General features: G+C 45.6%; 2 protein-coding genes across 14 annotated transcripts in view; one reads left to right on the top strand and one right to left on the bottom strand.

Annotated features, from left to right (window-relative positions):
• The window catches only part of parpbp (PARP1 binding protein), a 139,289-nt gene that overhangs the window by 66,280 nt on the left and 47,199 nt on the right, over nucleotides 1-25,810 (top strand). For 8 of the 13 annotated variants that reach the window (XM_069904389.1, XM_069904393.1, XM_069904391.1 and 5 more), the window contains 6 exons: nucleotides 2,088-2,266; nucleotides 8,019-8,103; nucleotides 9,251-9,404; nucleotides 12,122-12,757; nucleotides 19,216-19,289; nucleotides 25,233-25,431. In XM_069904389.1, coding sequence (XP_069760490.1) covers nucleotides 2,088-2,266; nucleotides 8,019-8,103; nucleotides 9,251-9,404; nucleotides 12,122-12,393 — 690 coding nt within the window. In that variant the 3' untranslated portion in view covers nucleotides 12,394-12,757; nucleotides 19,216-19,289; nucleotides 25,233-25,431. Of the gene's footprint in view, nucleotides 1-2,087; nucleotides 2,267-8,018; nucleotides 8,104-9,250; nucleotides 9,405-11,521; nucleotides 11,793-12,121; nucleotides 12,934-19,215; nucleotides 19,290-25,232; nucleotides 25,432-25,810 lie in introns of those variants that run through there. The other 5 variants (XM_069904390.1, XM_069904395.1, XM_069904398.1 and 2 more) reach the window with 5 other exon arrangements.
• On the bottom strand, nucleotides 2,595-5,358 carry LOC138745808 (zinc finger CCCH domain-containing protein 13-like; the record flags this gene model as incomplete). Its single annotated transcript, XM_069903125.1, has 3 exons — nucleotides 5,338-5,358; nucleotides 3,513-4,888; nucleotides 2,595-3,471 (listed from the first exon to the last, which is right to left on the bottom strand). Coding segments are annotated over exons 1-3 (2,274 nt in total), but the record flags the coding sequence as incomplete, so codon positions are not given.

The following is a 25,810-nucleotide window of genomic DNA, read 5'->3' as shown; positions in this document are numbered from 1 at the left end:
TCTGGTCCTGAGCCCTTCGTCAAGGTATCAGCAAAAAGCAGACAGGCACCTGAAAAACAAGGCAGGAGAGGAGGAAAGAAAGGGGATGGGAAAGAAAGGCCAATGGACAAAAGGTTGGACATGGATGAGAGGAAAGGTGAGAATTGATCGGGGAGGGGACTGGCTCTGTGAATGTAGATTTGGAGGGAAGGAGAAATAGGGACAGGATATGGGGGTTGACTGAAACCATAGTTGGAGGGTGCCCAGTTGGAAGATGAGGTATTGTTCCTCCAATTTGCAGGTGGTCTCAGTCTGGCAATATATGAGACCATGGGCACACATGACAGTAAGGGAATGGGTTGGGGAATTGAAATGGGTGGCCACTGAGAGGCAGACCTATAGGTATGGGAACAATAGGTGATTTTAACTTTCCCTAAATTGATTGAGAGTGCTTTGATTCTTGGTGATTAGCTGGTGAACAATTTATTAAGTGTGTCCAGGGAAGTTTCCTCAAGCAATATGAGGATGGCCTTGCTAGAGAAGGGGCTGCATTCAACTTTCTTTTAGGAAATAAGACTGAGCAAGTGGTCATTGTGTTGGTGGGAGAGTGCTTCGCAACCAGTGACCATAATTCTATTAGCTTCAAGGTAGTTATAGGTAATGTATCCTAGATTGTATACCTTAAATGGACGGGAGGGGGGGGGGGGTGGGGAGGGTGGGTTGGGAGGAGGGAGGGGGGGGGGTAGAAAATGGCACTGTATATGTGTGAAAAGGAAAAAGTGTGTACCATGGTTAATGTGATTTATGGTGTGAAAAATAAAAAATTTAAAAAAAAAAAAGGTAGTTATAGGAAAAGATGGGGTGTCTACAAGTTAAAGCCCTAATTTGGAAGGGGAAGGTGGTATCAGACAGGAATTATTGAATAGCAAAGATCAGGACAGGATTTGTACTCCTGCAAAACTCAGAAATCGCTTCACAGGATGCCTACCCTGAAGACGTTCTCCTTTACTCTCTGAAGGATTCTCTCTTCTTTCTGCTCTCCAGCCCCTAACCCAACCCCACCATTTGGTTTGTGCAACTGCCTACATTTTGCTCCTATCTTGATGAAGGGCTCCAGCCTGAAACATTGGTTCTGCATCTTTATCTTCGCTGTACAAAATACACTGATCTTCTGAGTTCATGACAGTTTCAAAAGAGCTTCAAAAGAGTAAAATCCTGTTGCCTCTGTACCAACTTATCTCTGTTACTGTGCACCTCTGAGGTATGAGATAACTAACTGCAAAACAAACTTTTTCACTGCATCTTGGTACATTGGCACTAAAGAAATATGAACTCGAGGGTTTAGCAGGTAAATGAAGATCTGGCAAATGGGAAGCTTTTGAAAGTGGGATAGGAAATGTTCAAGGCCAGCACATTCCTATTGGAGTGAAGGTCAAAGTTGGCAGCATGGTGGAACTTTGGTTGACATGGGATGTTGAGGATCAGGTGGGGAAAACTGAGGAGTATGTTGGGTAAAGGCAGCTCTGATCAAGCAAGTCATTTGTAGAATGCAAGGACTGAAGAAGCAGAGCATTAGGAAGGCAATACACAAACATCTCTACCTTGGTGTCTGCAGACTTGCTTATTTATCTCCATTAGGAAGGCAAAAAGGAGCAATAACATAGGATGATGGGCAGGTAAGGAAAGACCTAGTTTAATTACAATTAAGTGTTGAATAAGAGAATTTCCAATAAACATCTAAAGCACTACAAAGTCACCATTGAATGTAACTATTTGGCACAAGTCTCAATCCCATTCATCTGCTGTTTCCTCACTGCCCAGCAGATCATTTGGATATGTAATTTGATCTTTCCACAAATAGTAAAAAGGGAAGAATTTTTCTTTTGCATAGACAGTTGCAATTGGGATGGGGCAGTGGCATCAGATTCAAAGGGAACTTCTGAAAGTGAATTTGATGACTGTTGTCGAGCTGTGGGGAGGGCAAAGGGAAAGGTCTATTGGAAAAGGCCAGCACAGACCTTATGGGCTGAATGGCCTCCAGCATCACATTGTACAATTACTTGGAGCTTCTCCTCCCTGTAATGAGCACTGTTGGTTTTCATTTCCAGCCCAAAGCATACACCATCAACCACGGCACTGCATACGGTGGGAGAAGGACCATCAAGGCTTTCCTTGCTGTTCTGGATGAGGAAGCATGCAGACCAAGCAGAGGCCAGGTAGAACTGCTGTATTCTCTGGAGGAGCACACTAACCCTCTTGGGATACCGTGCATGCTGACCATGTTCAGGTACGAAGTGGAGCAGTCAGATTCTTGTCTCATTTGGCGGGGAAGGTTGGTTTCAGTGATATCAGATAAGAATGTTCAGAACAGTTTCTTCCTGTTATCAGACATGAATGAACTTCAAAATAGTAAAATTAAAGTTGTGTTGCATCTGTACCCACTGATCTCTCTCTCTCTCTCTCTCTCTCTCTCGATCTCTCTCTCTCGATCTCTCTCTCGATCTCTCTCTCGATCTCTCTCTCGATCTCTCTCTCGATCTCTCTCTCGATCTCTCTCTCGATCTCTCTCTCGATCTCTCTCTCGATCTCTCTCTCGATCTCTCTCTCGATCTCTCTCTCGATCTCTCTCTCGATCTCTCTCTCGATCTCTCTCTCGATCTCTCTCTCGATCTCTCTCTCGATCTCTCTCTCGATCTCTCTCTCGATCTCTCTCTCGATCTCTCTCTCGATCTCTCTCTCGATCTCTCTCTCGATCTCTCTCTCGATCTCTCTCTCGATCTCTCTCTCGATCTCTCTCTCGATCTCTCTCGATCTCTCTCGCTCTCGATCTCTCTCGCTCTCGATCTCTCTCGCTCTCGATCTCTCTCGCTCTCGATCTCTCTCGCTCTCGATCTCTCTCGCTCTCGATCGCTCTCGATCGCTCTCGATCGCTCTCGATCGCTCTCGATCGCTCTCGATCGCTCTCGATCGCTCTCGATCGCTCTCGATCGCTCTCGATCGCTCTCGATCGCTCTCGATCGCTCTCGATCGCTCTCGATCGCTCTCGATCGCTCTCGATCGCTCTCGATCGCTCTCGATCGCTCTCGATCGCTCTCGATCGCTCTCGATCGCTCTCGATCGCTCTCGATCGCTCTCGATCGCTCTCGATCGCTCTCGATCGCTCTCGATCGCTCTCGATCGCTCTCGATCGCTCTCGATCGCTCTCGATCGCTCTCGATCGCTCTCGATCGCTCTCGATCGCTCTCGATCGCTCTCGATCGCTCTCGATCGCTCTCGATCGCTCTCGATCGCTCTCGATCGCTCTCGATCGCTCTCGATCGCTCTCGATCGCTCTCGATCGCTCTCGATCGCTCTCGATCGCTCTCGATCGCTCTCGATCGCTCTCGATCGCTCTCGATCGCTCTCGATCGCTCTCGATCGCTCTCGATCGCTCTCGATCGCTCTCGATCGCTCTCGATCGCTCTCGATCGCTCTCGATCGCTCTCGATCGCTCTCGATCGCTCTCGATCGCTCTCGCTCTCGAGCGCTCTCGCTCTCGATCGCTCTCGATCGCTCTCGATCGCTCTCGATCGCTCTCGATCGCTCTCGATCGCTCTCGATCGCTCTCGATCGCTCTCGATCGCTCTCGATCGCTCTCGATCGCTCTCGATCGCTCTCGATCGCTCTCGATCGCTCTCGATCGCTCTCGATCGCTCTCGATCGCTCTCGATCGCTCTCGATCGCTCTCGATCGCTCTCGATCGCTCTCGATCGCTCTCGATCGCTCTCGATCGCTCTCGATCGCTCTCGATCGCTCTCGATCGCTCTCGATCGCTCTCGATCGCTCTCGATCGCTCTCGATCGCTCTCAGATCGCTCTCGATCGCTCGCGCTCTCGCTCTCGCGCGCTCTCGCTCTCGCGCGCTCTCGCTCTCGCGCGCTCTCGCTCTCGCGCGCTCTCGCTCTCGCGCGCTCTCGCTCTCGCGCGCTCTCGCTCTCGCGCGCTCTCGCTCTCGCGCGCTCTCGCTCTCGCGCGCTCTCGCTCTCGCGCGCTCTCGCTCTCGCGCGCTCTCGCTCTCGCGCGCTCTCGCTCTCAGCGCGCTCTCGCTCTCGCGCGCTCTCGCTCTCCGCGCGCTCTCGCTCTCGCGCGCTCTCGCTCTCGCGCGCTCTCGCTCTCGCGCGCTCTCGCTCTCGCGCGCTCTCGCTCTCGCGCGCTCTCGCTCTCGCGCGCTCTCGCTCTCGAGCGCTCTCGCTCTCGAGCGCTCTCGCTCTCTCGATCTCGCGCTCTCGCGCTCTCGATCTCGCGCTCTCGCGCTCTCGATCTCGCGCTCTCGCGCTCTCGATCTCGCGCTCTCGCGCTCTCGATCTCGCGCTCTCGCGCTCTCGATCTCGCGCTCTCGATCTCGCGCTCTCGATCTCGCGCTCTCGATCTCGCGCTCTCGATCTCGCGCTCTCGATCTCGCGCTCTCGATCTCGCGCTCTCGATCTCGCGCTCTCGATCTCGCGCTCTCGATCTCGCGCTCTCGATCTCGCGCTCTCGATCTCGCGCTCTCGATCTCGCGCTCTCGATCTCGCGCTCTCGATCTCGCGCTCTCGATCTCGCGCTCTCGATCTCGCGCTCTCGATCTCGCGCTCTCGATCTCGCGCTCTCGATCTCGCGCTCTCGATCTCGCGCTCTCGATCTCGCGCTCTCGATCTCGCGCTCTCGATCTCGCGCTCTCGATCTCGCGCTCTCGATCTCGCGCTCTCGATCTCGCGCTCTCGATCTCGCGCTCTCGATCTCGCGCTCTCGATCTCGCGCTCTCGATCTCGCGCTCTCGATCTCGCGCTCTCGATCTCGCGCTCTCGATCTCGCGCTCTCGATCTCGCGCTCTCGATCTCGCGCTCTCGATCTCGCGCTCTCGATCTCGCGCTCTCGATCTCGCGCTCTCTCTGTTACTCTGAACTTCTGTGCGGCCTTGTACCATGTATGAGATATCTAACTGGTCTGCTTGCAAAACAAACTGGATCATGGTATGTGGGCAATAAGCAGATATGAACTTGAGAGGCTTTTTAACAGGTAAACAAAGGTCTGACAAATGAGAGGCGTTTGAAAGCAGGATAGGAAATGTTCATGGTCAGCACCTTCCTGTTGGAGTGAAGGTCAACTTTGGCAGGATGGTGGAACTTTGGTACATGTGGGATATTGATGCACCAAACTTCTTGGTGCAGCTGAACAGGTCATGGGGGGGTGGGGGAATATACTTTATATATTTTTTTAAAATCAACTACTTAACTAAGTGGTTCTCAACCAGTGGGACATGGTCCTCTGTGGGCCACAGCATACTTCCATGTGGGTCTTTAAAGATGTTAAATAAAATACTTGATTTGCTACCTTTTACTTGAAAATATTGCTCCGTCATTGCCACAGGTGGGCCAGAAGCCAGGTGGGCCTTGGTTCGAAAAAGGTTGATCACTACTGATTTAATTGATTTAAAATTGCACTAAAGATTTTTTTTTAAATTAGATAATATGGCAGCATGGTTAACGTAGCAGTCAGCTACGACCAGGGTTCAAATTTGGTGCTCTCTGGAGTTTGGGGTTTAAGGAGTTTGTAGTTTAAGGAGTTTGTACGATCTCACTGCATGTGCATGGGTTTCCTCCGGGTGCTCAGGTTTCCTCCCACCCTTCAAAAATGTACTGGGGTTGTAGCTCAAATGGGGCATTAGGGTGGCACGGGCTCGTGGGCCAAAAGGACCTGTTACTAATGCTGTATGTCTAAATTAAATACATTAAATTAAACACAGTTGACATATTCTGGACTCGAATGCAATACACAAATGTCTGGAGAAACTCAGTAGGTATCCATAGGAAGTAAAGGGTAACCAATGTTTCAGGCCTAGGTTTTCTCCAGAACATTTGTATAATATCGCAGAACCTTTCCATTTACTGATGAATATACCGTTTGTGACCTTGGTGGTAAAACGGTATGGGAACACTAAGGTAGATCCCAAAGGCAGGAACTTGAGAATGACCAGCCAATCTGATCTACTGGAGTTGGGCAAAGCATAAAGCTTCGATTTGTACTAGGGGGACTTATTGTCCTCTATACAGCATTAGAGAGTAGCTTGGCCTTTCTGTCCCTATCTGTGGAGTGGGATTGGGACCCACCACCAGGCTCCAATATGAGGTGGCCCTCTGTTGACCCATAGCAACAGTGTCAAGGACAGAGTCACCTCCTGCAATCTTGTCTTTATCTGGTTCACTCTCCTCCACAATAGTGCAGATGGGATTTCTGCATGAAAGGTGCTATGTAAATACAAGTCCTTGTAAGATTTTGACCGAAATGTTAATATCTGAAGCTGGTTTCCCTACCTCCTCCACAATGCAGCTTGTGAGAGGGTAGGACCAGTTACTGATACAAGTTGCATGGTTTGAACATGCATCATTCAGAACACCAGCAGGGACAAGTCCTTGGAGCAGATTTCATCACTTGGGACCATTGTGGCTGATCCTGTGATCTGACCAATTTCTCACCATCTCCCATACCTTCCTATTCCCTTTGCAACAATCTCATTGTTGAATACCTTCATCGAGTGAGCACCCACACCACCCTGGGTCACAATTCCAAAGTCTCACAGTCCTCTCAATAAGTGTTCATCTCAGTCCTCACTAGCAAAACATGAAAGTTTGTAGACACTATGGGTGAAGTAAGAGCACAAATGCTGGAGAAGCTCAGTGTCCTTTATATAACAAAGGTAAAGATTCATAACCAACGTTTCAGACCCGAGGCCTTCATCTTTAATCTGAAAACTGTGTGTGGGGGGGCACTTGTTCCAGAATAACCAGCCTGGGAGCATCTGCCTTTTGCAAGACCATAGACCATAAAACGCAAGAGTAGAATTGGGCCATTTTTCCCATTGAATGTGCTCCACTTCTGGATTCATCTGCTCCATGTCTGCTCTATCCATCCTTTTCAATAGTTGGAATGTTTCAATGTGATCCTTCCATCATCCTTTTAAACTCCAGTGAGTACAGGCCCAGAGCTGCAAAGCATTCCTCTTGCGTTAGCCCCCTCACCCCCAGAGATCATTCTCCTAAACCTCCTCTGGGCCATCTCCAACACCCTTCTCATCTTAGGAACGTTCAACTCATCCCTTTTCTCAGAAGTTCTCTCCAGTACAGGGGAGTAGGAAGCCTATTCATCTATATTGGGGCTTCACAAACCTTTTTAGCTCACTAAACCCTTTGGGAGAACTTGGAAATTGCAGAAATACAATCATTTAAAAGACATGGTGTATATTCAAGCATAGTAAGAAAGAAAATAAACTCACCACTAGCGGATTAACTTCCACCGGGGCCCTAGGCTGAGGTTTAGTAAGGCCCCCTGACCTAGCCCCGCCAAGGTGAACCTAGCTCCCTTCGCTCCCCACCATGGCCCACCACATCTGACACTGCCAGCCGTGCACCCCTCCCGCTGATCACTTACCACAGGTGACAGCCTGGAAGCCAGTACTTGGGAGCCCTTTCCTTGCAAATCTTCATGCTGCTGCCACAAGCTCCCAGAAACCACCGCGCGTGCCATCCCATCATGACACAGCGCCGACTCTGGCCCACAGTCACCAGCTTCACCTGCGCAGACCGTTATTACTCCTGTCATTTCTTCCATGGAACCCAGTTTGGGAGGTGCTGCTATATGGGGATAGATCGTGGATGTGTACTCCAGCACCCAGTTACATTAAACTTCATAAATACAGGGAAAGAGGACCTTTGACCATAGAGTCCATGCCAACAATCCTACAGTAGAGAGGATCTGAGGATCAGAATTTATTGTCATAAACGTGACGTGAAATTTGTTGTTTTGAGGCAGCGTTACAGGTGCAAAATTACTATAAATTACAATTTTAAAAAAATAAATAAATAAAATAAATTGGTCCAAAAGAAGAGAAAATGAGGTAGTATCTGTGGTTCATGAACCATTCAGAAATCTGATGGTGGAGGGGAAGAAGCACTTTCTGTACCATTGGGCGATTGTCTTCAGACTCCTGAACACTGTTGTATTCTCCCCACTTTTTGGCTCTAGATCCCCAAAGCAATCAAGTGGCTTATCACCAAAGACTTTGCAACATCGAAGTTCGAGACTGTACCAGGAAAGCAGTCGCATGAAGGTAATTGGGAGAACATTGGGGTTTGGTTCCAGTGAATGAATCAGTCATGTTCAGGAGATGCCTAGCTTTACATCACAAAACTGCAGATTACCTTCCTTGAAAGTATAGGGCTGCAAGAGGAATGTTTCAGTAGTTTGCTGAATTTCTTGCTACATTACAGGAGTTTCACTTTGGGATCGATGGGAGCTGTGAGTTCCTACTGTGCAGCGTATGGTGATCATGCAGGCGATGGGTAGCCTTGCACCACCCCATCAGTGACCAGCCTGGCTCCTGTGTTACTTCATCCCTCTACTCTCCGCTCAACCGCCTGCTGATTCACGTGGGCATCTGACTCCAGAGACCGTGAACAACGCTGGCCCTGCATTGCGGGAGGGGGGCAGTGAAGATCAGTGGAAGGTGGGGAGGGCCAGTGAGGACCAGTGGGGCAGTGAGGATCGGTGAAGAGTGGTGAGGTTTGGTGGAAGAGGGGACGGGTAGTGAGGATTGGTGGGGCTGGAGAGGTGGTGAGGCCTGGTGAAGGGGGGGGGTTGGGGAGGGGTGGTGAGGATTGGTGGGAGCAGAGAGGGGTGTGGCCAGCTGATTACCCCTGGTAGGCCCTGTTCTAGGCATCCATCACTCTCTGCACATCTGCTTTCAACTACTCCCTTCCCCCCACACCCCCCCCGAATCATTTTGAACAAATGGTCTCTAGTATTTTACATTTATACCCTGGGAAAAGACTGTCTAGGCCTCTCATAATGTTATAAACTATCATCAGATCTCCCCTCAGCCTCTAGCTCTCTAGACCAGCCATTCTCAACCTTTTTTCTGCTATGTCTCTTCCACCGCCCCTTCCACACCCCACAGGACTCTGCTCACAGTTTATGGGCCTCCTCCCCTGTGAAGCAGTTGAGTTTTGGTTTCTTCCGTACATTTCTCCTACTGACTACATTTTTTTTTTAAAAAATGGCTGCTCTAGAGAAAACATCCCAAGTATATCCAACCTCTCCCCATCAGCTCGAACTCTCTAATCCAGGTTGTACCTGGTAAATCCCTTCCAAGCCTCCATGTCCTTCCTGTAATGGGGTGACCAGAACTGCGCACAGTTGTGGCCTGATCTAGCTGCACGTTGAAGGCCGCTGATGGTTTCCTTTCATTGCCTGCCCAGCTGAAGCCTACAGTGATCAAGTCACAATTTTCTTGCACCTACAAAGAAGAGAACACAGCAAAGGACTGCCCCATGTTCGACCAGACACTGGCCTGTGTGCGTCCGAGACCAACGCTCTTCTCAAGTATCTCGCGTGATCATGGATTAGCAGATGGTAAGGAGATGGGCTGTCTGATCTGCTTAAAAGGCAAACTTCTTGTCCACAAACACTGCTTTGCTATCCCATACTGATGGTATCTGCTAATGGCAAAGTCACTGTATAACATCTACTGTTCAGTTTTTCCATGTCAACAGTCACACAATAATTACATGACATAGCCACACAGAGCTGGGACAGGCTCTTCAGCCCTTCAAGCCCATGATAACCATCTACTACCTACTGTATCTCCACATCCTACATTTAATCCGTCTTTATTCACTCCTCATTCTCAAACTCCCCCCCCCAGATTCTACCCACCTACACTCAAGACGCAATTTTCATCAGTCAATTAGGCCAATTAGGGTGGCACAGTTGGTATAGCGGTTAGCGCAATGCCTTTACAGGGCCAGCGATTAGGACCTCTGTTTGAATCCTGTGCTGTCTGTAAGGAGTTTGTCTGTAAGGAGTTGGTATGTTCTCCCTGTGTCTGCATGGGTTTTCCTTTGGGGCTCTGGTTTACTCCTACTGTTTGAAACATTCCATGATGCAGGTTAATTTGAAACGTTCCATGATGCAGGTTAATTGGGTGCAAATTGGGCAATTTACTCATGGACCAAATACCATGTATGTCTAAATTAAATGTTGGAGGAAATCCACATAATTACAGAATGAACGTGCAAACTCCACACAAACAGCACTTTGTTCTCCAGATGGAGCAAGTCAATATTTTTTTTAAACTATCATCATCCTCTCATGTACAACACCCTGAGGTTCAAACAGGGATATCTAGTCGCCAGAGAACTCCAGTGAAGAAACCTTGTGCTGGTCATTGGGGGAGTTGTTGAGTTAGAGGATGAGAAACTGCAGGAGAGCTGAGGAGAAATGTTTTAACCCTGTGATTGTGATCTGGAATGGGTTGCCTGAAAGAGATTTCTAGGAGATGCACATAAACCAAGCGAGGTGGGTGATGGACAAGGAGAAGGAAAAATGGGGGTTGTCCAGTCATAACATTCATAAATGCTTAGAATTTTAATTTGAAGGCTGAGGGAGTGGTGCCTGAGTGTTTTGTACACAAGCAACCAAAGGCTCAGACCAAGCACAGATAAATGGGATTAGTATAGATGCATACAATGGTCAAGGTGGCAGAGTGGGTTGAAGGGCCTGTGTCTTTGCTATCACACAGTCACCACTGGTTGTTAGAAAGGCAAATAGAATGTGGTCCTTTATTGCAAAGATTTGACTACAAGAGTAAAATCTTATTGCAATTATACAGGGACTTGGTGAGACCACACCTGGAGAATGTTTTTTATTTTAAAACATTTATATACTTGGTACAAAGTACACGTAAGATTCACCAGATTGGTTCCTGGGATGGTGTGCCTGTTGTATGATGAAACACTGAATATTCTCAGGTAATATTTTCCAGATCTTGGAAGAAAGCAAGATGAACTCAGTGAAAGATACAAAATTTCCAGAGGTTTTGAAGGGGTTGGGGGTGGGTGGGAGATGTTTTCCCCTGGCAGAGGTGCCTAGATCCAGAGTTGCAGTCCCCGAATAAACAAAGATCTTTTAGGACTAAGATGAGGAGAAATACCTTCAGCCAGTGGATGGTGAAGCTGTGATGTACTTTGCCCTGAGGGCAGTAGATGCTTGGCTACTGATTGCACTCAGGATTTTTGGATATTGGAGAGCTTGGGGGATGTGGCATAGTACAGGACCTTAAGCATTACACCACAGAAACAGGCCTCTTTGGTCCTTCTAGTCTGTGCCGAACCATTTTTTTTTTCTAGTCCCACTGATCTGCACCCAATCCACAGCCCTCCATACCCCTCCCATCCACGTGCCTGTCCAAATAATTCTTAAATGTTGAAATTGAGCCCGCCTTTACTATTTCAGCTGGCAGCTCATTCCACACTCCCACCACTTTCTGTGTGAAGAAGTTCCCCCTCATGTTCCCCTGAACATTTCCCCCTTCACTCTTAACTCATGTCCTCTGGTTTGTATCTCACCTACCCTCAGTGGGAAAAGCTGACCTACATTTACTGTCTATCCCCATAATTTTAAAAACCTATCAAATTTCCCCTCATTCTTCTACACTCCGGGGAATAAAGTCCCAACTTTATTCTCTTCAGCACAGAAGACTGAGAGTGCCTCTGAGGTGAAATGTTGGCCACAATTTATGAATGGTGGAACAGGCACTGAATTGTGGACAACACACAGGAAACTGCAGGTGCCGGGATCTGGAGCAACCCAAATTCTGCTGGAGGAACTCAGCGAGTCGAATGGCGTCAGTGGGAGAGAAATGGTCAACGTCGTGGGCTGGAACCCTTTGTCAGGACTGAGAGTATAGAGGAGAGATAGTGGATAGGCGACATCAGAGACGGGTGAACTGGGGAAGTTGTTTGGCAGGTAAGTGAAGAGACAGATGGAGGAAGATGAGACGTATGGGGTGGAGGGATGTAATAAGTGGAGATGGTCTGCTGGACCTGGGATCTAATGAGAAGGGAAGGTGACAGTGGTGGGATAATGAGAATTGTGGGAGAAGGATAGATGGGATCAGATGAACCCAAAGTGGTGATGGAGAGGGGGGGGTTGAAGAATATAGGGTAGATGTGGTTGGAAGAGGATGGAACCAATGAGTGAAGGGATGAGATGTGCGGTGGAGCTGGCTGGCTGGGGTGAGGATAATCAGAAGATGGCTGATCCTTTCCTCTCACATTCCTTGTTCACAGTGAATTCAGAACCCATGACAAATAGGTGGGCGCACAGAGTGAACCTCTGGAAAGCTGGGAATGAGAAGGTGGGCAGCAGGAAGGAGGGGAAGAGGAAACAACTGGACCAGGACTGTGATAATGAGAATAAGCCACCAGGCAGTGCAGGTGCGAGACCAGCTGCACTGGAGGGGCGATGGCAGAAGAAAGCACCCAGAGCTTCAAAGGACAACAAAATGAAGAACAAGCTGATCCCAGGCCAGTCGAAGCTCACAAGTTTCTTCAGAGTTTAAAATATTTTTCCATTTTCCAGAGATTTTAAATGTTAAATCCATGACGCAATCAGTTTGTTTGAATTTATTTTCCAAGTGCTCTGAACATGATCTTACAATTATGAATATAGATTATTTAATTGTAATTAAGGTAGTTGTAACATGTTCAATAACACACACAATCACGTTAAAACCTTCACGGAGGACAGACTAGGATGATGCCTCTGGACAGCCAAAATGCAGAAAGAGAACGGTGGCAGTGAGCTGCAGTGCCTGCCTCGAGCTGGCGGTCAGTTTTACCAGCAGGGTCGATACACTCGTCCAAGCATGCACCGGAGTACTGAAAGAGAAGGAAAATGTATCATAATTTGGATCAAGAACTGAGGTAATATAGTGAATTAATATTGTCATATGCAAAAGTGCAATGCACAGATGTAATGACATTCTTACTTGCTGCAGCTGCACAGGACCACAAGATGCACTGACGACAAAAGTATATCTTAAATTACCAATATGCCAAGATTTATATATTTTTAAAAAAAAATAAAAGGACAGATTTCAGATTTATTGTCAGAGAATGTACATGGCATCACATACAACCCTGAGAATCTATTTTGTGTGGGCACGGCAGAATTACTGGTAGTACAAAAAATCTGTCTCAACAAACACATGTAAACAGATAAGGAAATATAAACAAACTGAGTAATACAGAGAAAGAAAAATCAATAAAGTGCAAAAGGTAGATGGATAAATATTCACAGTTCAGGTTAGGATAAAATAAAAATGGTGTTTCAATACTAAAAACAGATCTTTTGGTAATAAAACATGATAGTCTGCAAATACTCAGGTTGAAATAAAAACACAATGCTGGAGAAAGTCAGCTGGTCGAACAGTGGACTTTTTCCATCAAGGTGTACCTTGTTGGAATTCTCAAGCCCGAAACATTGGTTCTGTATCTTTACCTTTGCCTTTTGAAGTGCACTGTTTGACCTGCTGAGTTTCTCCAGCATTGTGTTTTAATTTTTAGATCTTTTGGTAGTCCTGAGGAAGTTCGAGCTTAGGGTAGTACAGGGAGGTTCTAGAGCTGTTGGATTTAAAACTGTTCTTGAACCTAGAGGTGCTAACCTTTTGGGTGAAGGTAGCAGGGAGAAGAGATTGTGACCAGGGTGATGGGGGTACTTCATGATGTTGGCTGTTGACTTGTATGTGCATATCTTCAGTGGATGGGAGATGTGTGCCAATGTTGGGTTTGGCTTGGTTTGCAACTTTCTACAAACTTCTACATTCCTGGGCACTTCAATCACCAAGGCACCTAGTCGGTATACTTTCCAATGGGACACCTTTCAAAGTTTGATAGTATTCTTCAATGTGCCAAAAGTCAGTCTTATTAGAAAGTAGAGGCACTGGTGTGCGCCACTCCATACAAGTTACAGAAAACTTGAGGCTGCCTCTGTTTTACAGAGGAACATACAACTTGGGTGTGGACCATTTGTCGTGAGTCCTTGGAATGAGAGCAGGACTGGAGACCACTCCATCCTTTTCTGATGGTCTCATTACTTTGGTCTCATTATAGGCTCCCAGCCCCAAATGTTGAAGGACCATTTCCCTCCACAGATGCTGCCTAACCTGCTGAGTCCCTGCAGCTTTGAGTTGTATGCTAAGGACCACCCTGTCCTGTTTCACCATTTATTATAATCTAATCTTAATCCCAACTCTGTCTTCCTGTAAGTCCACAGTAACTGCTCATCCCCTGCCCCCTTGCTTATCAGGAATGTATCTGGTCAGACATATTAAAGGATCTGCTACCTTCACGGTCTAAGGAAGAGTGTTCAAAGGACTCAAACACGTAAAGGAACAATACAACGTGCCTCATCTTAAACAGACAACCCTTTAGTCATAAGTAGGCCCTCCTGGCCTGTGCCACCAGCAGATACATTCTGTCCAGGTGCACACCTCCAGCAGTGTAACCTGGCACAGGTGAATACCTGGATGGAACCATTGACAAAGATCAAGGCTTACATTCATATAGCACCTTTCACAACCTTAAGACGTCCCATAATATTTTACAGCTAATGAAGTATTTAAATATGTTTCAGTTTATTGCCACATGTACTGAAGTTCTTTTGGGAGCATTCCAGCTAGTTAAACCATACATAGTACAGCAACAAAACATTGGCAAGAGAGATCGGTTAAGTATATGGAGATCGGTTACATTCGATAGATCAGGCATCATCTTTGGGGAAGGGCATTTGTTGACTGAGTTTTTCCTCCATAGACTTATTTGTACCAGATTCTGGCATCTGCAGCCTCAACTGGCTCCATGATGCTCCAGAGAGAGCCAAGATGGGGCCAATGAATTGAACAACCTCCTTCTGCAAAGATTCTGAGTCTGCGGGAGACTGTAGAAGCCTTGAGTGCAGAAGTCCAGGACTCAAATATGAAAGGAACTTAAGTTCTGATCTATGGCTTGCAAACCTTCCCCTGGCCCCCTTTGCAATTCCCCAACATCTACTCAACATCTACATAAAGCAACTTGCCATCAAAATTTCTCTTCCCCATTGGAAATACAGCCCTGTTTTCTTCAATGTGAAGTTCCCTGGGCACTTCTGCCATCTCATGCTCTCCTTGGTTAGACACTTGTGAGGTTTCAGTCCTCTTGGTGAAGAAGTCAAGGGGTTCTTTCACTGATCTGAAGCCCAGGGATGGTTTGAAGAACCTCTGGAATTTAAAAGGTTGTTGTACAGTCTTGGAGCCTATCTTGAAACCCAAATCCTAAATGAAAAAGAAAAGTAGATTTCAGAGACAACCTTGCATTAATGCAGCACCTGTAAACATCTCAGAACTGTTTCACGGATATGTGGTTAGCCATGGATTAATTGCTTGGTTGAAGAGGTTGGATTAAATGGAGCTAGATCTTAAAGGAGTGAGTGGTGAGGAGATGAAGGAAGGGATCTGACTTCAGTTGTATAGAAAGACAAAGTGCTGGGCTTGTCACAGTCAATTCTACAACTGGAAACAGGACCATTAACCCACAGACTCCACTCCAAGTATCAAACACCAACTTATACTCATCCCATTCATTCCCATTGGCTTCCCTCCACCACCCCCCCCCCCCCCCAACCCCATTCCATCATTCACCACACGCAAGAGGTGATTTACATCTATCTCTGTGCTGTAGGAGTCTAATGAAACCCACTGGTCTCAGGACGACCAGATAATGAGGGGATTTAGCAGGAACACTCAAGGTTAAGTATATGGAGGCAGGAGACATTGGTCCCAGCGCAAGTTGGTCAGTAACAGAACAGTTCAAGGAGTTGGGTAAATGAAACCAAGACAACATGAGCTCATTTCTTCACATTGCACAAAAGTGCTGGAGAAACTCACCAGGTCACAGGAAGTAAAGGGTAACCGACATTTCGGGCCTGGGCTCGTCAGGAAACTTTGTACGGATGCTGTGTGGCCTGCTGTGTTTCTCCATTAAATTTGTGTATTGCACTCGACCCCAGTGTCTGCCAACTGTCTTGTTTAACACCAAGGAGCAAATTTCTTTTGTGCATAAAGTTAATATGAAGCATAATGCTCCCTGAAATAATAATAATGGAGCAGCGTCACCCTTCCTCGGGTTACAAACGTCCAACTAATGGACACCCCCTCGGTGCAAATGACATCCCATAATATAATTGATTTAGCCTGTACGTAAAGTCATTCCCTCAAACGGCAGTATCTCTCTCACACACACATTCTTTATTCACAGCCACAAATCCTTTTAATGCCATACATTACAATAACAGGAGGTATGTTTACCCGACCGATTGAGATATTCCTGTGTATTGTCTGATTTGTGGACAAAGTCTTGGCCCACACAAACCGAACCCTTTCATTAGCCAAGGTAGCTTTATCAACTCACAAAAGGAAATTAGATAAGTATTTGAATTGGAAACAGTTAGTCTTGGTTTGGGAACATGGGAAGGGATGACTGGCTAAGATGATAACTCTAACAAAGTGCTTGGATTGAGAGCATGTTTCTCTTAACTGGCATCAAAGGTATGTAAGACTGTTAAGTAAGAATTACTAAAAGTGGGAGAGAGAACAAACTAGTTCTGCTTTTAAGAATATCGAATGCACATTTGGAATTTTGGACAGTCCTTGGCAGGACTTTAATGTAGGGTAGTGATTTTTCCACTGATTCCCCCCAGGATATGGGGAGTGCAGGGTAACTCTGTCTACTGATAATATACAATAAACTTACCTTCCAGAATGGACTGTTTCAAAGCAGAATGAACAGAGTTAACAGGCAGTTATATTCACTGAGATCACTTACGAGAGTGTTGAAGACCTTTGGGCTCACTTGAGGTGGATGAGGAAGCTGGCCATCTTTGTACAAGCCTGAAGACCTTCCTTTCTCCTGTAGGTCCCCAACGGCCACCATCATCTTCTGGCTAAAGCCATTATGGGGCATGTTGCTTTCTTCCAATTGTCCCAGAGCTTCAGCGGAGGATGAGGAACAGTCTCGGGAGAAGAGCACAGAGATGATGAGAGCTACATAAATGGAGGCCAACATTCTTTTGCCAGTTGCTTCAAGAGATAGAGCAGGCTTGCATCAAAGTGATGGAAGAGGAAATGAGCCCTAAACTGGTGGGAACCAATTCCACCCATCTTTATATCCTTGAGCATCACTAACAGACTTCCTGCCGAACTCATCTGACAGCTTTGAGTTGTCATTTGCTGAAATTAGAATATCTTGATGCATCACCGCAGGAACAGGCTTGATCATTTTCTGTAATACAGCCCTGTTAATGGCAAAAGCAGTGGTAGTCTTAATAAATTATTTCCCTCCATGAGAAGAAGTGATGTCCCAAGGTGCTAGTTAAGATGGCCTATTGTCCAAAGGACAGCAATCTCTCCTTTAAGGTACCGACCTTGAAGAAATCCATCCTCCTCTTTAAATCTTCACTCTTGATCTAAGATGAAGTTTTCATATAAAACCTTAGAACAGCAAATTGAATTTTTTACTCAAGTGCTTTTAATCCCTGAAAGATCAGCTTTGAGTGGAGAAGTTTTTCTGTTGGGAAGAAAATAGATCACCTATGAAAAACTTTAATTTAAAAGACAAGAGTCTTGCCATTCAGCAGGATTCTCAAACCTTGCTCCTCATGCTTGGAGTGCATTATTAAAGCACTGCCAGAGGCTGACCAACAACCGAGAAGTGCTGGATTCTTCTTCTTTTAATTATTTCAGAGGTTCTAGCTAGTCTGCAGTATCTACATTAATACAATGACCTTTATATGACTTAAAGATCTAAAGAAATTAGATTGGCACAAACTTTTGATTAGGCTAATGGGAAACCAGAAATATTTCAGCAAATCTAATATGAACTAGTTTATGAAGTTTGGACAAGTTTAGGAAACTTGGTGGGATGGGGGGGGGGGGGGGGTTCAGTGGGGGTTCCCACTGAGACAGGGAAAAGAAGGTAGGATAAAGGAATCGTGGTTGATAAAACAGGTGAGACCACCTGTTAAGAGGAAGAAGAAAGCAAACAACACTTAGGAAACAAAAGACAGGGAGGGCTCATTGAGAATTATATGGTAGCCAGGAAAGAACTTAAGAAAGGACTTGGAAGAGCTTAAAGGGGGCATGAGAAGGCCTTGGCAAGTAAGGATAAGGAAAACCCTAAGAAGTTCTATGCATAAGTGAAGACAGAAGGATGACTAGAGTGAAGGTAGGGCCACTTAAGGATAAAGGAGGGCACATGTACCAGGATGCAGTGGAGGTAGAGGAGGTCCTAAATGAATCCTCTGCTTCAGTGTTCACTTAAGAGGAGTGTTGATCAGTGTAGAACAGGCTTGTGTGCTGGAGCACGTTGAGTTAAGAGAGAGGATCTTCTTAAAAACATTTGGATTGATAAGTCCCCGGGACCAGATGAGATGTACCTCAGGAACCAAGGGAAGAGATAGCTGGGCCATTGGCAATGATCCTTGTGTTCTCTCTGGCTACAGGGGAGGTACTAGAGGATTGGAGAATGGCAAATGTTATTTAAGGAAGGTAATAGGGAGAACCCTGGGGACTATAGAGCAGAGAACTTTGCATCAGTGGTAAGCAAACTATTGGATAAGATTCTAAGGTACATAATTTCTGAGCATTTGGAGAAGCACAGTCTTTTCAGGGATAGTCAGCATGGCTTTGTGAGGGGAAGGTCATGCCTCATGAGCCTAATTAATTTTTTTGAGAAAGTGGCAAAAGAAATTGAAGGTAGGGTGGTAGATTTGGTCATGTAGATTTTAGTAAAGCGTTTGACAAGGTCCCTCATAATAGACTAATTCAGAAAGTAAGAGACATGGGATCCAAGGAACCTTGGCTGTGTGGATTCAGAATTGGCTTGCCTGTAGAAAGTAGAGGGTAGTAGTAGGTGGAAAGTATTCTGTTTGGAAGTCAGTGACCAGTGGACTTCCGCACCAATTTGTTTTTGCACCCCTGCCCTCTGATTTTTATAAATGACCTGGATGAAGTAGAGGAATGGGTCATTAAGTTTACAGATGATATGAAGGTTGGATGTGTTGTGAATAGTTTCGAAGGTCACGACAGGACAGCAGGATGCAGAGTTGGGCGGAAAAGTGGCAGATGGAGTTCAATCTGGATAAGTGTGAAGTGACTCATTTTATCCCCCACAGAAAAGACTTTATTTTATTGGGAATGTATAAACAGTTGTGCAAAAAAAATTTAAAATTATGCTGTTCTTTCAAATGATTTTTAAAAATGCTGAGAAATTAGTGTCAAGCAATAGAATTCAAATTGTTATGGTTTAGAATATTAAATCTTTGAAATAACAAGCTCCATTCTCTCCAGGCTAAAAGCAATAAGGAAACACAAATTCCACTGGACATACAAGCTGGTGTGTGTGACATCACATGCATATCCTGGTAAGTCATGAGCAATGATCGCCCACCCTACAGTTCAAAGCAGAAAATCCCACAGTCTTTCCCAGTTTAACAAGTCTGCCTTCCTCTTTCCCCTCAAAAAAAGGCATAACATTTCTCACAATGTCCTGCCAGCTTACATGCTGTAACTTCAAGATATTGCATTAATCATTTAGTGTAGTAGAAAAATACATTGTGTAAAAAGCAAAATTTCAGTTTGTACTTTTTTGTTGTAAAAATTTAAGTTAATGTATAAAATCTAGCATATAAATGATAGAACCATAGAACACTACAGCACAGGAAATAGGCCATACAGCCCTTCAAGTCTGTGCTGAAAACAGCATGCCGCTAGTTCCACTCACCTGCATCCAACCATAACCCTCCAGAGCTCTCCCATTCAGGTATTTATCCAATTTACTTTTAAAAGTGATCCCACATTTACCACGTCAGATAGCAACTTGTTCCGTACTCCCACCGGTCTCTGAGTGGAAAAGTTCCCCCTAAACCTTTCCCCTTTTACTCTAAGGCCATGTCCTCTTGTATTTATCTCTCTCCTAAGTGGAAAGAGCCTACTCATACTTAGTCTCTCTATACTTCTCACAATTTTGTAAACCTCTTTCAAATCTCACCTCATTCTTCTTCGCTCCAAGAAATAAAGCCCAAACCTGTTCAATCTTTCCTTATAACTCAACTCCTGAAGACCCGGCAAAATCCTAGTAAATCTTCTCTGCTCTCTTTCAATCTTACTGATATCCTTCCTGGAGCTTGGTGACCAAAACTGCACACAATACTCCAAACTTGGCCTCAGCAATGTCTTATACAACTTTACCATAACATCCCAACCCCTATACTCAATACTTTGATTTATGAAGGCCACTACATTTCTTCCTTCTCTCCATCCAAAATTGGTGCACAATCTGTGATTAATTTTGGAAGGTCAAACTTGAAGGTAGACTTCATGGTTAGTTGCAGAATTCTTAACTACGTGGAAGAACAGAGGGACTTTGAAGCCCCAATGCATAAATCTCTCAAAGTTGCCGTGTATGTTGATAATGTATTTAAGAAAGTTTATGGTGTACTGGCCTTCATTAGTAGGGGGATTGAGTTTAAGTGCAGTGAAGTAATGTTGCAGCTCTATGAAACTCTGTTTAGACAACACTTGAAATTAGTTCTGGTCACCTCGTTACAGGAAGGATCCAGAAGGACTAGAGAGGTAGCACAGGAGATTTACCAAGATGTTTCCTGGATTGGAGAATGTGTCTTGTGCTATAGTCGGGGCTTTTGCCCCTGGAATGAAGAAGAATGGGAGGTGACTTAATAGAGGTATACAAGATTATGAGAGTCATTGATAGGGTGGCCAGTCAGCCCCTTTCTCCTGGGGTGACAGGAGCGCATACCAGAGGACATCTGTACAAAGTTTAAGGGAGACGTCAGGGGTAAATTTATTACACAGAGAGTGGTTGGTGCCTGGAATGCATTGCCAGGGGTGGTGATGGAGGCTGGTACAGGGGACATTTAAAAGACTTTTAGTAAGGCACATATAACCATATAACATATAACCATATAACCACTTACAGCACAGAACAGGCCAGTTCGGCCCTACTAGTCCATGCCGTAGCAAATCCCCACCCTCCTAGTCCCACTGACCAGCACCTGGTCCATACCCCTCTAGTCCCCTCCTATCCATGTAACGATCCAGTCTTTCCTTAAATGTAACCAATGATCCCGCCTCGACCACGTCTGCCAGAAGATCATTCCACATCCCCACCACCCTCTGCGTAAAGAAATTTCCCCTCATGTTCCCCTTATAATTTTCCCCCTTCAATCTTAAACCATGTCCTCTAGTTTGAATTTCCCCCTTTCTTAATTGAAAAAGCCTATCCACATTTACTCTGTCTGTCCCTTTTAAAATCTTAAACACCTCTATCAAGTCCCCTCTCAATCTTCTACACTCCAGAGAAAAAAGCCCCAGTCTGCACAACCTTTCCCTGGAACTCAGACCCTGAAATCCTGTCAACATTCTCGTGAACCTTCTCTGCACTCTCTCTATTTTGTTTATATCTTTCCTATAATTTGGTGACCAAAACTGTACACAGTACTCCAAATTTAGCCTCACCAATGCCTTGTGCAATTTCATCATAACCTCCCTACTCTTGAATTTAATACTCCGATTTATGAAGGCCAACATTCCAAATGCCTTCTTCACCACACCATCTACCTGAGTATCAGCCTTGAGGGTACTATTTACCATAACTCCTAAATCCCTTTGTTGCTCTGCACTCCTCAATTGTCTACCATTCAATGTATATGACCTATTTAAATTTGCTTTTCCAAAATGTAGCACCTCACATTTATCTGTATTAAATTCCATCAGCCATTTCTCAGCCCACACCTCCAGCCTTCCTAAATCACCTTTTAATCTACGGTAATCTACCTCACTGTCCACAACACCACCAATCTTTGTGTCATCCGCAAACTTGCTTATCCAATTCTCCACCCCTACATCCAGATCGTTAATATATATAACAAATAATAGTGGACCCAGGACCGAACCCTGAGGAACTCCACTAGTCACCGGCCTCCAATTGGACAAACAATTTTCTACCACTACTCTCTGACACCTGTCATCCAACCACTGCTGAGTCCATTTCACTACCTCTTTATTTATACCTAATGCCTCCACTTTTTTTCCTAACCTCCTGTGGGGAACTTTGTCAAAAGCTTTACTAAAGTCCAAATAGACAACATCCACAGCTTTCCCTTCATCAACCTTTTTTGTAACCCCCTCGAAGAACTCAATCAGGTTTGTCAAGCATGGATACAAAAAAAATAGAGGGTATGGGTGTGATGTAGGGAAAGTTTAGTTTAGTAGGTTTAGTTGAATAATTTTATATAGTTTGGCACAATGCCTTGTGTCAAAGGGTCTACACTGTGCTGAAATGTTCTGTTCGAAATATTGATGGACCATAGAACCATACAGCACAGAAAAAGGGCCTTCAGCCCTTCTAGTCTATGCCAAACCATTTTTATGCCTCATTCAAATGACCTGCACCCTGTCCATAGCCCTCCATACCTCTTGTGGTGGTACACCACCGGCCTACTGCAGGGGGAAATCTCTGTACTTGCAGGAGTGTAAGGGGACAGGACAACACCTGGCCGACTGTCAATAGTCAGCCTGAAGGGATCAAGCCCCACCCGGTCGGGTGTCAATCACCCTCCGGGATATAAGCCTGCGCCGCCCTCCCGAAGCTCACTCAGAGTTACTGGAGCTACAGCCAGCCTGGCTCTGTGGAAGTCTGTGGATTAAAGCCTGTTGTACAGTCTTTACCTTGTGTGTGTCTGATTCTGGCTAACAGCACATCACACCTCTCCTGTCCAAATTCTTCTTAAATGTTAAAATTGAGCCCACATTCAGCACTTCAGCTGGCAGCTCATTCCACACTCCCACCACTCTCTGTATGAAGAAGATCCCCTTGAACTTTCTCCCTTTCAACCTTAAGCCATGTACTTTGGTTTGTATCTCACCTCCCCTCAGTGGAAAAAGTTGTTCTACATTTACTCTGTCTGTCCCCCTCATAATTTTAAACACCTTGATCAAATCTCCCCTTATTCTACTACAATCCAGGGAATAACATCCTCACCTGTTCAATTTTTCCCTCTAACTCATTTCCTGACGTCTGGGCAACATCCTAGTTAATCATCTCCATTTCTAATTTACAAGTCATCCAAACGATCTGTGTGAAGAGTTGCATTAGTCCAAAGCTTGCACCTTGACACTCTGCCATATGCTTTGCAATGACTCTCTCATCTTGGCTCCCTCTTTATTAACAAAAACCTGTTGGATTCAGACAGTGTCATCCAGGCCTTGGAAAATGATGCACATTTTTCCAGTATGATAACAATTAATGCCATAACCAATTGTTTGCTTAATTGTTTGCTCTCTAATCAAAATAGCTTCTTATTGGTTTATTTATTTATTTTCTTTGTCATTTTTCTCTCTTAATCTTTCATTCCTCGTGTTCTCTTTTTCTGCACCCAATCTATTTTCTTTCCCAGATCAAAAGTTTGATTTTAAAGAGAGAAACCAATGGTTTCCTCATGTCAGGGTCCCCAAAGCTCTGCTATCTCCCCTCACTACACTGGGTGCACTTCCTATTGGGTAGGACAAAGCTCCTCTAGTTGAGGGTGAAGGAAGAGGAATAATGCCCAGAAGGATCTTGCCATTACGGGGTTCTACGATCCAAACACCCAGTTCCCCACCTCCTCTTAAAACTGACCGCTGTGGTGATCTCCAGAGATGGATCCAGCAGCAACTTGTTCAATTGAAAAGGCCTTATCCCAATTTATAAACAGACACCAAGAGCTTGCAGCATCCCTTTAAGCCCCAGTGTTAAAAACCTTCAGTCACAAATCCATCATTTAATTGCCCATTGAGACTATTCTGTCCAGATGCATCTCTGCATGGGATGGGAACCGCTCTGCCCAAGACCACAAGAAACTGCAGAGAGTTGTGAATGCAGCTCAGGTCATTGACAAACCAATCTCCCCTCTAGCTATGCACCCTGCCAACACATTAATACTCATTGACCCCGTGTCACTCTCTCCTCTCCATACCCCCCTCCCATTAGGCAGCTGTTACCAGCTTGAGAATACAAACCTCCAGGTTCAAGGACAATTTCTTTCATACTGTTATCAGCCTCTTCAATGGATCGCCCTGGGAAAGGATGATGTCCTTGCAGTGCTTATAAATGTAATTTTCTCTATTCCTGTGCCATTTGGCATTGTAATGTTAGTCCTTTCATGGGCGCCTCCCTTCATTTGTTCATACCTGATGAAGGGCTCAAGCCCGAAATGTTGGTTCAGTGTCTTTATCTTTGCAACATAAACTGCACTGTTTAACCTGCTGAGTTTCCCCAGCATCTTTTTTTTTAACCAGTGTTTATTATTGCATTACCTTCTGTAAGTTGGCTTGTTTGGATAATAGGGAGTCAATGGAGGGGAGGGGGTGTGTAGGGGTGTGTGATGTCCTGGGCCACATCCACAACCCTGAGTTTCTTGCGGTCTTAGGCAGAGCAGTTTCCATACCAGTGCGATCCTGACTTCAGGTGCTGTCTGTGTGGAGTTTGCACTTTCTCCCTGTGACCATGTGCACAGATTTCTTCCCACATCCCAAATACATACAGGCAAGTTTCCCTTAAAGTGTGAGTGAGTGGTAGAACTTTGGAGGAGAATAAAATAGGTTGGGGTAGGATTAGAGTAAATGGGTAGTATTGAACATGGTGGGCCAAAGGGCCAGAATCCAACCTTTGGGAGAATGAGGAGGGGATATATAATTTACAGGGCTCCTTTCCAAAAGGGATATTGGATCAGACAGAGGGTGGGGAATACCTGTGCATAGATTGTGGAAGATCAATTTGAGAAAGTTGTGGAAAAGCAGACTCTCTGCCTAGGTGCTGTACAAGAACCCAGAACTCCTAGGGAAGAGGACATTCCTGATGTGAACAGACTGATGACACCAGCTTTGACCTCAGACCAGAGTGCAGTGCAAGGTGCAAGCAGTGAGAAGCTGGAGGGACCCAGCAGGTTGGGTAGCATCCACTGAGAGAAAGGGTCAGGCAACGTTCTGGGTTGGAACCTGGACTTGAGATGTTACAGGATCCCGAACCGAAACATTGTCAGGGTGGCATGGTTAGTGTAGTGGTTAGTGCCACGCTGTTACAGCATCACCAATCGGGACTGGGTTTCAAATCCCGTGCTGTCTGCAAGGAGTTTGTACATTCTCCCCGTGTATGTGTGGATTTTTTCTGGGGCTCCGATTTCCTCCCACCGTTCCAAATGTACCTGGGTTATAGGTTACTTGGGTGTAATTGGGCAGCACGGACTTGTGGGCTGAAGTGGCTTGTATGTCTACATTTTTTTAAATTAGATTTAAATCTCTCTCCATAGATGCTGCCTGACCTGCTCAGTTCCTCTACCTTCTCACCATTTGCTCACAGATTCTGGAACCTGCAGTTTTTGTTTCTTGAGGGAATCTGATGGAGATGTTTAAAATTTGAACCATTGATGGCAGAGCCATTGTTCCTAATAATAGTAAGATCAAGACCCAAGAAGGAGGAATGAAGAGGACGTGGAGAAGTTTTATGTTGTAAGTGAAACTGAAATGAGGACTTCATGGCAGCAGGAATATGTGGTGAGGAAGATTCCAGCCAGGGAAAGGAGTTTGATGTGGGATGGTTAGGGAAGGACACTGCCCTTCTGCAGACTCAGTCTACCCTCAATGGGCCAAATGAGGCAGATTATGTGCCTTAATTACTCTGGCTGGTGGCTCTGACATCCCTCAGCGTGGTGCTTCAAGAGGCTGGCCGTGGCTAATATGATATCCACAGGGTTTTACTGCATGGTAGTGATGCCAGTGGTCCAAGGCAGTGTTTCAAACAGTCAGTTAAAAGGGCTTTTTTCTACACACCTTTGAAACCACAGAGGTCTGTGCCCATGCTTGGCAGTGGACCATGAGGATTGTGGGC

This window comes from Narcine bancroftii, chromosome 11 (assembly GCF_036971445.1).
Source record: "Narcine bancroftii isolate sNarBan1 chromosome 11, sNarBan1.hap1, whole genome shotgun sequence".
Taxonomy (NCBI): Eukaryota; Metazoa; Chordata; class Chondrichthyes; order Torpediniformes; family Narcinidae; genus Narcine; species Narcine bancroftii.
This window is presented reverse-complemented; position numbering and strand designations above follow the sequence as displayed.